Raw genomic sequence first — 15,522 nt, forward strand, 5'->3', positions numbered from 1 at the left:
ACGGTGCAACAATGGGCTGCCAAGACTAATTTTCTCTTGAATCCATAGTTGGCTTTCTTCTCTGCTTCTGGGGGTCACACTCAGAGCTGCCTTGGCCGACTGGCTTGTTTCCTGCCGGGTGTGGTATCTACTCCTGGGTGGAAAGGTTTTATTTCAAGATGTCATGACTGATGACAGAGGAAAGTCCCCTTCCCCCTTCCATCCCCCTTCCGAGTAGAAATTAAGAGGAAAGGCAAAGAGATCTCTGAAGAATCGGGGCCTTTCCCAATTTCTGACTTTCCTCTAGACTGCTAAGGGTCACATTCACTGAAGCTGCTTGTCTCAACTATGTTTTCCTCTCTTGTGTATACTGGTTTTAAAAAGCCACCAGGGGTGACCTATCCTTGGCCAACCAAGAGCTGTCTATTTTCTAATTCTGAAGAGAATTTCCTTACCCTTTGCAAAGAGGTAACAGAATATAGTCACATATCTGGTTTGTTGTCTGTGTTACCTTCCCTGTCTGTGGTTTCATCAAGCAGGAGGCTGTGGGCATGAAGACTGTCTTTATTAACTGCTCCTCTTTCCTTACACAGGCACAGATACACACACACGCACACTAACATACACACACCACACACAACACACACACACATACACACACACACACACTCTTACTCTCCCCCACTTAAACATATGTTGTGAATCTCTGATCAACTGTTGATTTTGGCACATTTGTCTATATTCCCAACTTCTGAAAAGTTCTCTGTTGACTTTGGTAGGCTTAAGCATTGTCCTTTCAAATACCATCCTCCAGTGCCTTGTACTAAAAAGCCCATATGGCAAAGTCCACTTGGCCCAATTCTTTGGACAATCTGAAAATTAACAGTTTTTCATGATGGTCCAGGACCTATAGCTGGTGGATCTGGGAGTTACACTCATTCCCAAATATATGACTATATAGTTCAACAAAATAAGAATAAGAAAATTCGTATGGTGCCTATCTTGGTGCTGGCAAAAGCCTGCACCAACCCAAAGATAATAAAGGGAAAAGGAAAAAGAAAATTGGGTACCTCCTTCCCACCCCTCTCATTCCCTCCTAGAGAAAGTCTGGTCCCAATAGAAACCCCAGAGGAATAGATGACTTGAGTTAGACTGGAAGTCACCACCCCGCTCCCACCACCCCAGCCTTCAGGTGAGAAACCAAATTGTCCTGGGTGAAAATTCTTTGAGGTTTCTGCAACACATTGAGCACTCCAAATTTCCTCAATGTTGCCCATATAACATATAGGACATTTCCAACTAAAGGTAAGGATGAACATTTCTAATGAGTTCCTTCAACACATAGTTCACTTGAAAGTTTCCCAATGGATCCCTGCAATCCATGGGGCTTCTGAAATGAAGTTCTGAGCTCACCCCTTACTATAATAAGCAGGCTAGAGTAAAAAATAAACCAAATAAATTTAGAAAAGCCCCAAAGGGGTTTAAGACTTCCCAAAAGGGATTAAGCTTTTGGAGTGGATTACTGGCAGTGTCTACATAAGACAAACCTGTTGTACAGAAGGATCCTAGAAGAGCTATCCCTAGTCATGCTACAATGAGGCAAGTAGTTTGGATCTACTCAAAAGGAAAATTAAGAAAAAAATTAAATGGATTAGCTGCCAAAGTGTGAATTACTAGACCCCAGTATTCTAAGGATACAACCTCCATGCTGTTCATAACAGCTCTCATCCTCTTAATGAAACATGGTAATACAGCAGATCTCAGTAAATAAGCATTCAACAAGAAAAAAGTTATCTCAAAAAAAAAAAAAAAACCTGGTCTAACTGGTAAAGGAAACACACCAGAGAACTAATTATCTAACCACAGACTGAAAATAAAAGGAAAAAAAGATGCAGACTTTACACAACTTCTTGCTCAGCCAACCGGCTGGTAGCCCTTAACCTTCTGGTCCAGAAAGTATTTAAGGAAACCTAGTACTTTCTGAACCCGTCCCCATCACCTATTCCCTCCCATCTGAACTACCATCTGTCGGGTGGAGAGTGCGTCCAGCCAAATTAAGGGAGATTGAGGCAATGATGGATGCTGGCAGTGCAGCGGGCTGTCAATAGAGAGTGAAGCAAAGAGCGCCAAGTCAGTAATGCCCTCTTCTATTTTGTTCTGTGGGCATTACCTTGTAGGGAAGTATTTCCATTCTCTTTTCCCCTTTGCTACTTTATCTCTTTGGTGCATTTCCTGCCCTTTTGAGGCGGTGAGAGGGAACTAGGCTTAGATGCAATCTCTCAGCCATCTTGCTACAAGTTCTGATGGCTGTTTCTCATCTGGGTTATTCCTGTTGATCTGCATTTAAGGCAGACAGGTAGTCTTAGCAATAAAGGATACTGCTTCCGAGAGACTGCATGTACCTAATGCATCCTTGTCATCCACAGGTAATGAATGACCTAATTTTACAGATGAGGAAGAGGCTTAGGGAGGTTAAGTGAACTGCCCAAGCCCACACGTAGGTCTTTTGACTCCAATTCTAGCATTGTATCCACTTTGACATCAAGAAGATTCATCCTCATGCTAGAGGCAGCGGCGGAGGTGGGGGGGGGGCTTCATCTCCTGCTTTGTTATCATTGTTCAGTTATTTCAGTCATGTCTCATTCTTCGTAACCTCATTTGGGCGTTTTCTTGGTAGAGATACTGGAATGATTTGCCATTTTGCCTACTTCAGCTCATTTTGCAGATGAGGAAACTGAGGTAAACAGGGTTAAATGACCTGCCCGATGTCACACAGCTAGTTCGTGTCTGAGGCCAGATTTGAACTCTGGAAGATAAGTCTTTCTGAATCCAGGCATGGCACTCTATGCACTGCACCACCTAGCTGCCCTAATCTCCTGCTTATGTCTATATTAATACCTCCTCCCTTGTTACCCTTGTTAATACTGCTTTCTTCCATCTCTCTCTCTCTCATACACACACACACACACACACACACACACACACACACACACAGTTCCTAGGATAACCCACATAAGACGAAGATGACATTGCTTCAGCCTTCTCAAAGGTCTATTCTCTTTGGCCCAAGGAATGAAGAGTGTAAATGCCTTTGGACAGCCAGCATCTTTCCGAGGGTCTCTGCTATACCCTCTCCCGAGTAAGGTCTAATTTCCACCAAGGATCATAAAATCCAACCTTAGAGTAAGTGAAAGGTTTGCTCATCTCACTGAAGCTGGTATCAATTTTATTTTGGAATATGCCTAGGCTTCAAATTTCATGAGAAAGTGTATGTGTGTGTGTGTGTGTGTGTGTGTGTGTGTGTGTGTGTGGCTGTAACATTTGCCTGTCAGTGTATGTGTGACCAAGGGAATAGATTGTTTTCCAAATTTATTCTTATGAATTTAATATGTAAACATCTAAAAATAGTTTGGTTAGGTTTCTTTTTTAATCCAGTTAATTGTGACACTGGAAGTGTATGACTAAGATTTCTTTTGTTAGAACCACAGATCAAAGGAGTTAACCCCAGTGTTTTGGAATGAATGATTTTTAAGTTGTTTCACCAGAGACTATTTATCTTCATTTACTTTCATTGGAATTACCTAATTATTTGGCAAAACACTACTATGTGAGCCAGGTGCTTCCCTTATTATGTTTTAGAAGTTTTGATAGTTTTTTTTTTTTTAAAGAACTCTGTATTTTCTCCATCCATCCAACTGGCATCAGCATCACAGAATTAGAGTTGGAAAGGACCTCAGAGGCTATCCAAAAATCTGTCTCTGAAGAAGAATTCCCTTTACAGCATCTCTGACATGTGGTCATCTAGTATCTACTTGAAGGGCTGCAGGGAGTGGGGACTGGATAACTCTCAATGAATCCCATTCCTCTTAGATAGCGTTAATTGTTAGTTTTCCCCTTGGAGCCAACCTAAATCTATATCTGCCTTAGCCACTAGGTGGCAATAGAGCCCAGGGTCTGGAGTAAGGAAGACCTGAGTTCAAATTAAACCTCAGATTCTTCCTAACTGTATGACTCTGGACAAGTCACATAAACCTCAGTTTTCTCAACTGTATCCTCACAGGGTTGTTGTGAGACTCAAATATGATAGTGTGTGTAAAGCGCTTAGTAAGCTCTACTGTGCTACAGTGATATGAAGGTCAACTATTATTAAAGGAATGTTCTCCTACTTTCTTCCCATCAATCCAATGCAATCACTTCCTTCAATGCCTTATTCAAGATTCATGTCCTATCAAAAGATTCCCTGACCTTTTTCTTGACCCTTCCCCTACCCTCTCCTCCAAATTTAGACACTTAATTCTTATAGTCAGCATTTACAGCCAAACTAGTACTACTTAATCAGGTACTTATTTACTACAGTTTTGAATTTTTTCTCTCTTTGCTTCACGTATGTATTTCATCTCACTTACTCAGCAGCAGCAATTAAGCAGAATAGAAATGAGCCTCAGGAAATGAGGGGTGAAAAAGACTCTAAGCAGCTAAAATAGTTTTTATAAGGTCTTTGCAGTCACTATAATGCTATTAACTCTCAGAGGCTCAATCAAAGCTTACTTACTCTTACTTTAAATATAGTACTAATGAACTTGGTCATATGGTTTCAAAACCCACAGCAGATTATTTGCTGCAAATTAGAAGGGTTATAGGGGGTTACTGCTAGATAATAATGATGACGATTAGCTGAAACATTGATTAAAAAATACACCTGATATAGCAATTTAAAGATTTGGACATACCTTCTCATTTGGTCCTCACGGCAATTCTGTGATGGCTTCTTCCCAGGAAGTGATGAACCAGAGAGAGAGAGAGAGAGAGAGAGAGAGAGAGAGAGAGAGAGAGAGAAATTGAGCATACATTTATAGGCATGACCAATGTAGGAATTTATTTTGCTGGACTAAATAGGTTTATGATAGGGTTTTATTTATTGTTTTATTTGTTTCATTGTTGTTCAATGAAGGTACAGGTTATAAATGCAAAAAAATTTAAGTTTCTTAAGAAAATTTAGAAATCATGTGAAGAAGGTACCACAGGGATTATTATTTCCAGTTTACAGATGAGGAAACTGAGGCTCAGATACGTCAAGTAAATCACTCATAGACACACACTACTACCAAAAGCAAGAGTTAGACCTGTTGTGTGAAGCAACAGACACAAAAAAGAAACACACACACACACAAACACACTCACACATTCTCAGGAAGCCCAGCAGTTTGGGGCCATCTAACATAGGGGCAGACAGCCTTACACACTCCAATGAGTCTGTTTACAGTGGTTGATTTTTCATCAGAATACTGAGTACTGCAGTTATGAAGTAATGTGTAAATGCTATTTGAGTAGTCATGTGTTTGAGAAAGATTTCCATCCAAAATAAAGTAAAAAGTTGGAATACTTAAAGAGTAAACTTCCATTTACTGGAAAATTCCCTTGTGTGGAACAGTGCCTTCCTGACCATGCCAGATCAATAAGGCTTCTTACTATTCCATCTTTTCTCCTTAATGAGATTGTCAGACCTTTGGGTAAGGACTGTTTCTCCCAATGGTTCCCCTGGGCATGTACATATGAGTAAATGATTTGGGTGCACTGAATTGATAAACTCCTTAGGGAATGTTTTTGAAATCTAATGACATTAAAGCACAATCTTACACTGGGCATTAGCTCCTTTAAAACAGGAAAAACGTGCATGGCCGAGTCTTTTCAGAGTGGCACATCTGTTGCTTTCTCATTGTCTTCTGGCTCTCTAAGCCCAAGAACGCTGCAGATGATCCAAGGGGAATCTATTCAGAGGCTTTCAACTGTGGAGCATTTCAATCCTTGCTCTCCTCTTCTTCTTGCTCCCTTTCTTTGGCCAGACTTACGTGTTCTCTGCTGCGTTTCCAATTCCTCCAAACAGACATGAATTTTAAAAGGTCCCCTGTCTTTTCCCCTGTGTCTTAGCGTGGATGCTTTAATATGTTCCAAAAAGGGAAAGATGGGGTGGAGGGGGGAAAGAGAGTATTCATCGTATATTTATGGTGGTAGCAACAGCTTGAAACCATTAGCCTTGCTATTATGCATTCCTGTGTTGTTGGAGCGGCTCGTCACAACACAACACAACACAACACAATTCTTATTTTTGCTTGGCCTCTCGCACCTCAAAGAGTTTAACCCAGTGAAATATGAAGAAAGCACAGCAGAAAATGCATTGCTTGGTATTGGGAAACGTTGGATGAATCCACTCAGCGTAGAATGCTTTTGGTTATCATGCTTGTAAACGAAGGAGATACTAGTATACACCAGAGGGAAAGAAATCCTAAGATGTAAATTTTAAAAGAGGTAAACAGGATCCTTGACAATGGCCTCTGGGTATTTTCACATTCAGTTCCTAAGAAACCATTTTGGTCATGGCCCTCCCCAACATTTTAGAGGGGTAGAAGCTCAGAAAAAGAAAAAAAAAAGACTCTGCAGGGCTCTAGCGTGCCCTTTAATTCCGCTTTCCCTCCATTCTAAATATAATTCTGCTCATTTGCATGCCAATACCCAGAATGCTTTGTAATTTCACAACTCCTTTCAGTGGTCCCGGAGCTGAAGCCGCAGGAACAAAGCAAAATGTTTAGGGCGTGCCTTTGGCTTCCCCAGTCCATGCTTTGCAAAGGAGAATTGGAAGGTAATCCTTCCCCAGCATGCCTCCTGCTTGTTAAAGTACTGTATATATTTATAGGGAACAGGCTGTGGCCTTGGTATGGGACTGCTGTTTAAGAAAAGGAAGGTCCTTTTGACTGGAGGTGTCTGGATTTTTTTTAATAGATCTCAACACAAAGTTATTAAGGGGCTATGTGTGCAAAACACTGCGAAGGTGATTACATGACTCAGTCTCTGGCTTCTGGAAAGTTTTAGGTAAAACATTCAATATACATAAAAAAATAACTGATAGTTCTATGGTGTTATAAGGTTTGCAACTCGTAGGGACTTTAGAGATTATCTAGTCCTATGTCCTCCTTACTTTAGAAAAAGAAACTGAAGCCCAGAGAGGACAGTGACTTACATGAGGTCACATAAACAGTACATGGAGAGCCAAAATTCAGACCACGATCTCTCGTCTCCAATCCAGTATGATTTCCATTGCACTATATTGCCCTTGCAATAACCTCGGGAGGTAAGGTAGTGAAAGCATCCCCATTGCACAGATAAGGAACCCGAGACCAGGAATTTCAAGTGGTTTGCCCAAGGTCACTGTAACCTAGATTCAGACTCAGGTCCTCATTCCAACTTCAGCACTCTTGCGTCACACAAGTACTCCCATTTCACACATTGTTCCTGTTTTCTGGACTGCAATTTACATTTCCCATTTAATGAATTAGAGACAGCAGTGGCATGGGTGTAGACTAGAGAGTCAGTCATGAAGACTGGGTTCAGGTTCTGCCTCTCACACCTACTGGCCATATGAACTTGGGCAAATCATGCTCTCTGCATCCATCTCTTTAAGACCATAAATTGCACAAAGGGTGCTGGTTGGCATTGATAGGGGGAGCTTCCTCACCTGGTACTTTCCTATACCAATTGAATCACAGGTTCAGTTGTTATCCCTATTCCTTTTTTAACGAATAGGGCACCAGAAGGTGTGCATTAGTGAACCTCAGACTCTCAGCTTTATCAAGTTTGCTCAAATACGTGCCTTTGGGCATATGGAGATATTCAAGAAATATTTGTTGATTGCTTAAAGGATGGCAGCCTTATCTCTAATTTTGGTGCTAATCTATAAAGGAAATAAAAAAGCGCATTTCATTGGACATAGTTGCAAGATCTTTCTACATTCATGTTTTGGCTTTGTATATTATTCTTGTATAAACCAAAACCATGTTGTAAATAAAGCATGATTTTTTTTGCATGTGGAAGAAAATTCAGTGGCATGACAGTATATTGCAAATACAGCTTTCATTCAGAGTGCCGATTTTTTTTTAAACATCCCTAGGCCTTTGTAATTGTCTTCATATCATATCTTAAATGGGTAAGGCTTCACGATTTCCATTCAATGCTGTCTGCATACGGTTATGAAGTGCATTCTGCGGTCCCCGGCCCATCCCTCGGTACACTTTCAGGAATGAACTGATGAGGCTATAGGGGAGCAGAGGCGGTGCCGCCCAACCTTGTAACAAAGGCTGCCTGCCGGAGCATCCTGCCAAGGCAAAGGGGGCTCTGGGCGCACGGGTTTTGGAAGGAAAACGGAGTGCCCGCTCTGCTCCGCTGGGGGTCCAAGGGCGTGGTGGGGGGGTTGCAGTTACTAGGCAGTGCAGTTACCTGCCCTCTGCTTGCCCCCCCCCGCCCCCGTCCCTCTCTGCAGCACAGCCCCCGCCCCCTGCCTGCGCGCCGGCACCACCCCACTCCACCCCACCTTCGTCTCCTTCGCGGTCCGCCCGTGTCCGCCGTGTCTTGCGCCCCCTGGCGGTCACCAAGGTGGCTCACTTACGCACGCACTCGCTTGCACACACACACACACACACACACATCTACACACACACATACACAAAAAGAAAAACTGGGTGAGGCAGATGCAATAAGGCAAAGGGAGGAAAATCATTAGAGAAGAGGGCGAAGAGGAGGGAGGAGTGGCGCAGACTGGGCCTTTCTTGCTTCGCTGGGTCCCAGCTGGCCCTGCAAAAGAAAAAAAAGGGGGGGGGAGAAGTGTGGAGTCGGGGTGAAAGGGGCGCAGGGAGAGGGCTGCTATTGTCTCTCGGGCGGCAGCGGCAGCGGCAGCGGCAGCGGCAGCCCGGCGGGGGGGGCGGGCAGAGGAGAGGAGAGGGGGAGGAGAAGGCGGCGGCCGCGGCCAGCGAGCGAGGGAGCTAGCGAGCGCACCATTCTCTTCACCTGATCTCCGGGCGGGGGTGCGAGCAGCCAGCGCAGGGCGAGAAGCCGGAGCCGGAGAGGCAGCCGCCGGTGCAGCAGCAGCCCCAGCCACCGCCGCCACCCACCATGTCTTACCAGGGCAAGAAGAACATCCCCCGGATCACGGTGAGCCCCGGCTCCCGGCCCCAGCCCCAGCCCCAGCGCCGCTGCCTCCTCCCCTTCCCCTTCCTCCCTTCCCTTCCCTTCCCTCCCTCTCTCTCATCTCAGCTTTCTCTGGCTTTGTGTGGGGCGAGTTGCTGCTCCTGGCCCCGGGGCACAGCAGAGAGTGCAAGTTAAGAAAAGGGGGGGGGGTTGGGGAGGCGGACCTCAGTTGGGGTGGCACGCGGCCCCGGGGCTGGGCAAGGGGGAGAAAGGCAAAAAATAGTAATGGCAATGAGGGAAAGGCAAAAAAATAGTAATGGCAATGATAATACTAATAAAGGAGCGACTCCATCCAGCCCTCCCAGGAACTTTGCGCCCGGTTCCTGGGCCGGGGCTCCAGATAGCGGACCGCTCTGCGCTCCTCGCGCTCCTTCCCCGGGAGCTCGCGCGCGCCCCGGAGCCCGGGCTGGGGGTCGCGGTCCGGGAATTAGACGTCCGCGGGTCCGATGGCCTTGAGGTTGGAGCGGGGTGGTGGAGGGGGTGGATTCTGGTTAACACCCTCGAAGCTTGGAGGCTGCAAAGCTTCCTTGAAGCGTGAGGCCAGGAATTCGGGTTTGGGTGGGGGGGAGGACACCACCCGGCTCCCAGTCTTGCCCACTCAAGGGTCTAGCGTGGGTGTCACTCCCCCCAGCCCCCCCCCACCTTGGAGGACCAAGCAGCTTTCAACTTTGTTCCCCTTTGCACGGCCTTCTTCTTCACCCCTCTCTTTACTGCATGTTTTGGTGCGTCATGTGCCGGGTTGGAACAAACGAGGACAAAATAGGAACCGGATTTCTCTTCTCCCAGCCCGGAGCGCTAACCGCGAATTATTTTAAAATCAGTTGTCATTTGAGAAAAGCCTGGGCGGGCGGTGCGGGTTCTTTGCTTTTGTTTTTTTAAACCCAGGATTTGAGTTTGTTACCCTCTGTACAGCGGTGCATCTAGCTTTGTGTGTGGAAGGGCGGGAGGAGGGTGGTGGCCGGAGCGCGTGGCCAGGGCGGGGTGGTGGATGCAATAGTCAGGTACAGGATCTATATCTCCCATGAGGTGTGGGCCATGTCCATCCCCAGAGACCTGGCCCCCACCCCTGCTTTATCGTAGATGCGGGGAAAACGGAATATTGCAATAGTAGGGCGACTCTCTTGGCCTCCAGTGGACCTGGATTTTTAGTATTATTTGTTTTTGGTTTTAGAGCAAGAAAGGCAGCTGTGCTTTGTTTCGAATGAATTTAATTAAACCTTTGTGGGATGGGGTGTGGACTGGGGGGAATTGGTTGGCTGCTCCATCTTTGCAAGGCGAACAAAGGAAGTGATAAACCCAGGCACCAGAAATGGCTTTGCAGATGTTTGATGGTTTTACTGCTACCTGTTATCAGCTCATTAATTTCCTAAAAGCGCACTGATTTTGGGGGGCTTTGGGGGCTCCCATTTGCCATTGTGCCCATATCCACCGTAGGTAATGGAGATCATTTCAGATTGTTACCGGGTGAAATGTCTCCGACTTCTTGATGTCCATATTACCTTTTATCTGTATTCGTGCTTTATTTGAATTGCAATGCAGCCTGCCAGAAGAGCCATCAGTCCTTTGCTGCAGGGTTCTGCCCAAGTTTGAAATAAGCACTAGGTTTTGGAACCAAAGCTTTTTTCCTTTCTATCTTTGCCAGCATGGCTTAACTCAAATAATTCAGAAATATTAGGGGATGTGTAGTCTTAGGCTACTCCTGACGTTTTTTTTCTCACTCAAATTGATGTCACTGTTGAATGAGCATTGTAGAAGACATCCGTGAATCACTGAAAAATGAAGGTAATTGAGAGGTAACCTTTATTCTGGGTTATAATCTTTGCAGAACCCAGGAAAGAACTGCTTTCTTTTGAGATGTTACATGTATGTGCTGGCTCAAGATTCATACGTGTATTCATACATTGCAGTGCTTTACACACAGTACATCGTGATCCCTGCTCATTCTTGTGCTTGGAATAGACAGCACATCTGTAATTATTACGTTTGGCCAATCCAAGAGCCAGCCTGATTTTTCCTGTGGGCTCTGACCAGTGGGGTAGCATAGAAGGCCACACCCACTCCCAGGGCCACCATTCATGACACATCTGAGGAAAGATGAAAAGGTTTTAATAGGGGATGCCTTGTCTTTGAGTAGAACACACACACATATGGGTGGGGTTCCTTTTTGACTCTCTCCAGACATCTCCTTGAGATGTAGTCTCAGAGTTTGGATTTAGGCCTTTTGCCTCAAGGTCTCCTGTCTCCAGTAGAATCTGTGATTGAGGACTGGGCAAGCTTTATATTATAATGTGGTGAGGATGTCTTGAACACCAAAGCTAAAACAACAGTTGTTAGATGGGCATTGTTAGATGAAGAAAATAAAGGGTGGGGTGCTGGTCTTAATAGGCAAGTGATGTGCTTCTAGAAATTTGTTTTTCCTGTTTTGTCTTTGTTTTTCAGAAAGAGAATGGGCACCATGTAAAAAGGATTTTTTTTTAATGTTTTATATATAGATGTATGTGCATGTATAACCTGTATAACTATAGGTCATATACTTGTATTGACCAAGATTTAAAAACTGCCTTACAAACATAGAAATCTGAGAAGGCTAGACACACCCTTCCAATAGATTCTATTCCATACTAACCCCAAAATATTTTTCAGAATATGGTGAGGAGATTTGGATTTAGCTTCTGTGCTCTCTGTGCTAATTTTCTTCAAAGCCAGCTCCACCCTCACCATCCAAAGGCTCTCAGTGAAACAGCAGTCAAATGGGTGCAGTTTCTTTTGGCCTCATGCCTCCCAGCGGTCTCTGCCAGCTTCTTGACTTCTCTTGCTTCTCCATCCTCTTCCCCCATTATTTGGACCAAAGTAACATTTATGCCACCCGGTTTCCATCCTTTTTTCTTTCTACTACTCTCCTGGCCACAGACCCTGGGAATGAAGCCACCTCCCTGGGGACAAGGAATGATAGCTCTGAAGTTAGGCATGGTGACTGATTTTTGCCAGGCTGGGAACCAATTTCTCAGGCTGTTTGTTGATGTGGAACCCATTCATCAGAGGCCTAGGAGTTTGGGGCTGGTACTTTGATGGAGAGGTTTGATTTCTAGAAGTTGGTTATTTTTTTATTCCTTAACCTGGCATTTAAGACTTGTCATAGTCTGGCCCCACCCTACCTTTCTAGCCTTATTACCCATCACTCCTCTTTATGAACTCTATCCTCCAACCCTCACCCCACCTGGCTTAATATCTGCCACCCAATTTGTCCTACCCTTGACGCCTCAGGATTGTCACACAGGCCATTTCCCCCAAATTAGAATATATTCTCTTCAAAGCTCCACCTGTTGATGGCCTTGTCTTCCTTCAAGAACTAGCTTAGGTGCCATCTTCTCCATGAAGCCTTCATGATTGTCTAAGCTGAAAATCCGTTTCCTTCCCCCCCCCAAAATCTAGAATTTTGTCTTAAATTCTCCTTTCTGCCTATCACATCCTATTTTGTCTCATGCTAATCTGTATACAGCATGCCATATCTATTGTAAGCTCTTAGGGAGCAGGAACTGTGTGCCCAGTCTTGTATCTGGCACATAAAAAAATTTGCTGAATTGTATTGAATTGAATTCTCTGAGAGTCCCCATTGAGTACTTAGCCTAGGCTCTGCCATCTCTGTACATCTTCCTTTGAAATGTTAGAAGCTGGAGATGTTGGGCCAGTTGCTCCGCCTATGCAGTCTGTATCTTGGTGCAGCTCAGGGTGGGGCAGGCATGATATGATGGTGGGAAGATGCTCCCTCTGAGACTCTCTGCATAAATGGCAGAACTCCTTTTGCACCTTATCCTCTCAAGGGTCCCATTCCAGCTGGATTCAGATGTCTGTAACAGCAAAGCATGATTGTGGAGGGTAGGGAATTGGGGATTTTTCCTAAGTCTTAAAGAACTGCCCTTTGTTCTTGTTTGCTGATAGCCTCTCTTATCCTTTAAAATTATTATTATTTTTACTCAAAGCTTTTCTTTCACTATTCCCAATGTTTGTAACACCCTTCCCTTCCCTCTTCATCTGTTGAATTCCTACCCAGTCTTTAGGTCAAGTGATATCCCTCCTAGGTGGCCCTTCCTTGATTTTCACTTAAATAATAAAGACCTTCCCCCTTTTAGACCTCATGTTAGCACTTTGTCATATAACTCTGAACATTTTATCTATTATAGTTATTTCTTTTAGGTTTCTCATCCTTGCTGTAGACTATAATATGCTCCAAGAGGGCAGAGGTTTATGTCTTATCTAAACTTTGTGTTTATATCATTACTTATCACCCAGTAAGGGCTCTGCATGCTTAATACCCCTGATTACATAATAGAGCACGTTGGGTTCTGAATTGTGTGTTAATGTCACAGAGATGAAGCTTTAGTGATTTTCCTGATTCCCCTCTCATCCCTAGTTATATGAACTGCACTATCACTGAGTGATATAACTTACTCTGGGGACTTAGAATGTAAACTTGTTGAGGACAGGAATTGTATCACTTTTGTGACCTTATGACTGGCACATAATACTTGTGGGTGGAGAAAGAGAATGAATGAATGATGTAAATGAAAGGAGAGTTAAGTCTGCAATTGCTGAACGACCTTGGCAGGGAGTTAAGTTAGACCTTTGTTTAAATACTCTGAGGGTTTTGTCCATGATGGATGTATGATTTCATCTTTGGCATGTGGGACCACAGTGTAGTCCTTGGGGGGGTTCCCACTTAAGTGACACCTCCTGGTTTGGACCATCACTCTGAGGGTTTGGTCTGGTTGTTTGGAAGGCAAAGAAGAGTGTGGAAATACAGAGGATTTATTTGAAGTGTTTTGTGAGGGGAAATGTGAGATTGGAACCAGATACAGAAGTCGACTTCAGAATCCCGTTTCTTGGAGGTCTTTGTAAAGAAAAAAGACATTGAGGTCTCTAGAGCAGTCTCTGAGGTTATTGGCTGTGGGATGAAGTAGAGGACCTCAGAAGGCTTGTACTTACCCTGTAACCTTAGAGTCATGGGATCAGAGACCTAGAGTTGGAAGGGGCGTGAGAGGTCATCAAATTCATCTTCCTCATTTTGCAGATGAGGAAATTGAGGTCCATAGGGTTAAGTGTTTTAATACGCCCTCAGTCTCAATTTCCCCATCTGTAAAATGGGGATTTTATGCTGTGCTGGCTGCACTCTGTTCCATCTTCATCTCTACCTCTTTATAATCCTAATTTTCTTCAAAGCTCAGTGCAAACATAATTTTCAATATGAGGCCTTTCCTGATCCCTGCCCACCCCTTCCCCTGCATCTGTGTTAATGCCTTCTCCTTCAAATTACCTTTTTTTTTTTTTAATATGTTGTCTCCATGATATAATGTTAGCTTCTTGAGGGTGGGGATTGTTTCATATATATCTTTGTATCCCCAGTACCTAGTGCAATGCCTAGCTAAGTAGTAGGTGCTTAATAAATGCTTGTTGATTGATTGAAAAGAGGAATCATCAAGTCCGATTGTCTCCCTCCAAGGCATCTCACATTAACAAAAGTTAATCAAAGACTTGAAGAGTATGAGAGATGAACCGAAATATCTGAGGGAAATCTTTGTATAAATCTCATTTAGATTTAATGAATCCCTTTCTAGTTCTGGTGAATTGTGTGGTTGTTCTCAATAATAAGGTTAGCAAAATTTGTCTAAGAACACTGTACCTGTGGTGCTGATAATGGCTAGCATTGGTAGAGTGCTTTAATGATTTGCAAAGAACTTTATAAATATTATCTCATTTGATTCTCACAACAACCCTTTGAAGTGGGTGCTATTATTATTCCCATTTTACAGATAAGGAAACTGAAGCAAATAGAGGTTAAGGGTCACTAAGTGTCTGAGGCAAGATTTGAACTCCCTGACTCCAGGCAGCTAGGTGTGGTGTAGCAGATAGAGAGCTGAGCCTGGAGTCAGGAAGACCTGAGTTCAAATGTGACCTCAGACACTTACTAGCTGTGTGACCCTGAGCAAGTCACTTAACCCTGTTTGTCCTAGTTTCCTCATCTGTAAAATGAGCTGGAGAAGGAAATGGCAAACCGCTTCAGTATCTTTGCCAAGAAAACCCCAAATGGGGTCATGAAGAGTCAGGCACGACTGAAAAATGACTGAACAAGAATTTAGGTGCCCCTCCTCTCAGACCAATGTCCTCTGACTCCATCGTAGTTTATTAAATATAAAGAAAACAAATCTTTGTAAGTGTGATTTCCTCACAGACACACCCTTTTGCTCCAAAATGACTATTTATAATGGCATAGGGATATGAGAACCCTGTGTTAGTAAATGAATTCCAGTCCCGATGAATACTCATGTCTATTTAATGCAAAGATTAATTAGTTTCTGGCTACACCCCCATGTTAATGTTCACTTCCTTCATCTTATTCTTTATACCTGAGGGGTTCTTCCCAAGCCAAACACGGAACCCTTGAGAACAAGGAAAGGACTTGGGAGGCCCAGGTGAGAGAGCAGTGCCACTAATAATAGAAAATTGGCTTCTGCTTCATATGGTGAAAACAGA

General features: G+C 44.0%; 1 protein-coding gene across 2 annotated transcripts in view; it reads left to right on the forward strand.

The window, feature by feature from the left end:
* The window catches only part of DPYSL3 (dihydropyrimidinase like 3), a 141,108-nt gene that overhangs the window by 47,809 nt on the left and 77,777 nt on the right, over window positions 1-15,522 (forward strand). The window contains exon 1 of one of the 2 annotated variants that reach the window (XM_027841727.1): window positions 8,821-8,958. The exons of the other annotated variant lie outside the window; for it this stretch is intronic. Coding sequence (XP_027697528.1) covers window positions 8,920-8,958 — 39 coding nt within the window. The 5' untranslated portion in view covers window positions 8,821-8,919. Of the gene's footprint in view, window positions 1-8,820; window positions 8,959-15,522 lie in introns of those variants that run through there. 2 annotated transcript variants of the gene reach the window in all.

This window comes from Vombatus ursinus, unplaced genomic scaffold, assembly GCF_900497805.2.
Source record: "Vombatus ursinus unplaced genomic scaffold, bare-nosed wombat genome assembly UNPS02014863.1, whole genome shotgun sequence".
NCBI lineage: Eukaryota > Metazoa > Chordata > Mammalia > Diprotodontia > Vombatidae > Vombatus > Vombatus ursinus.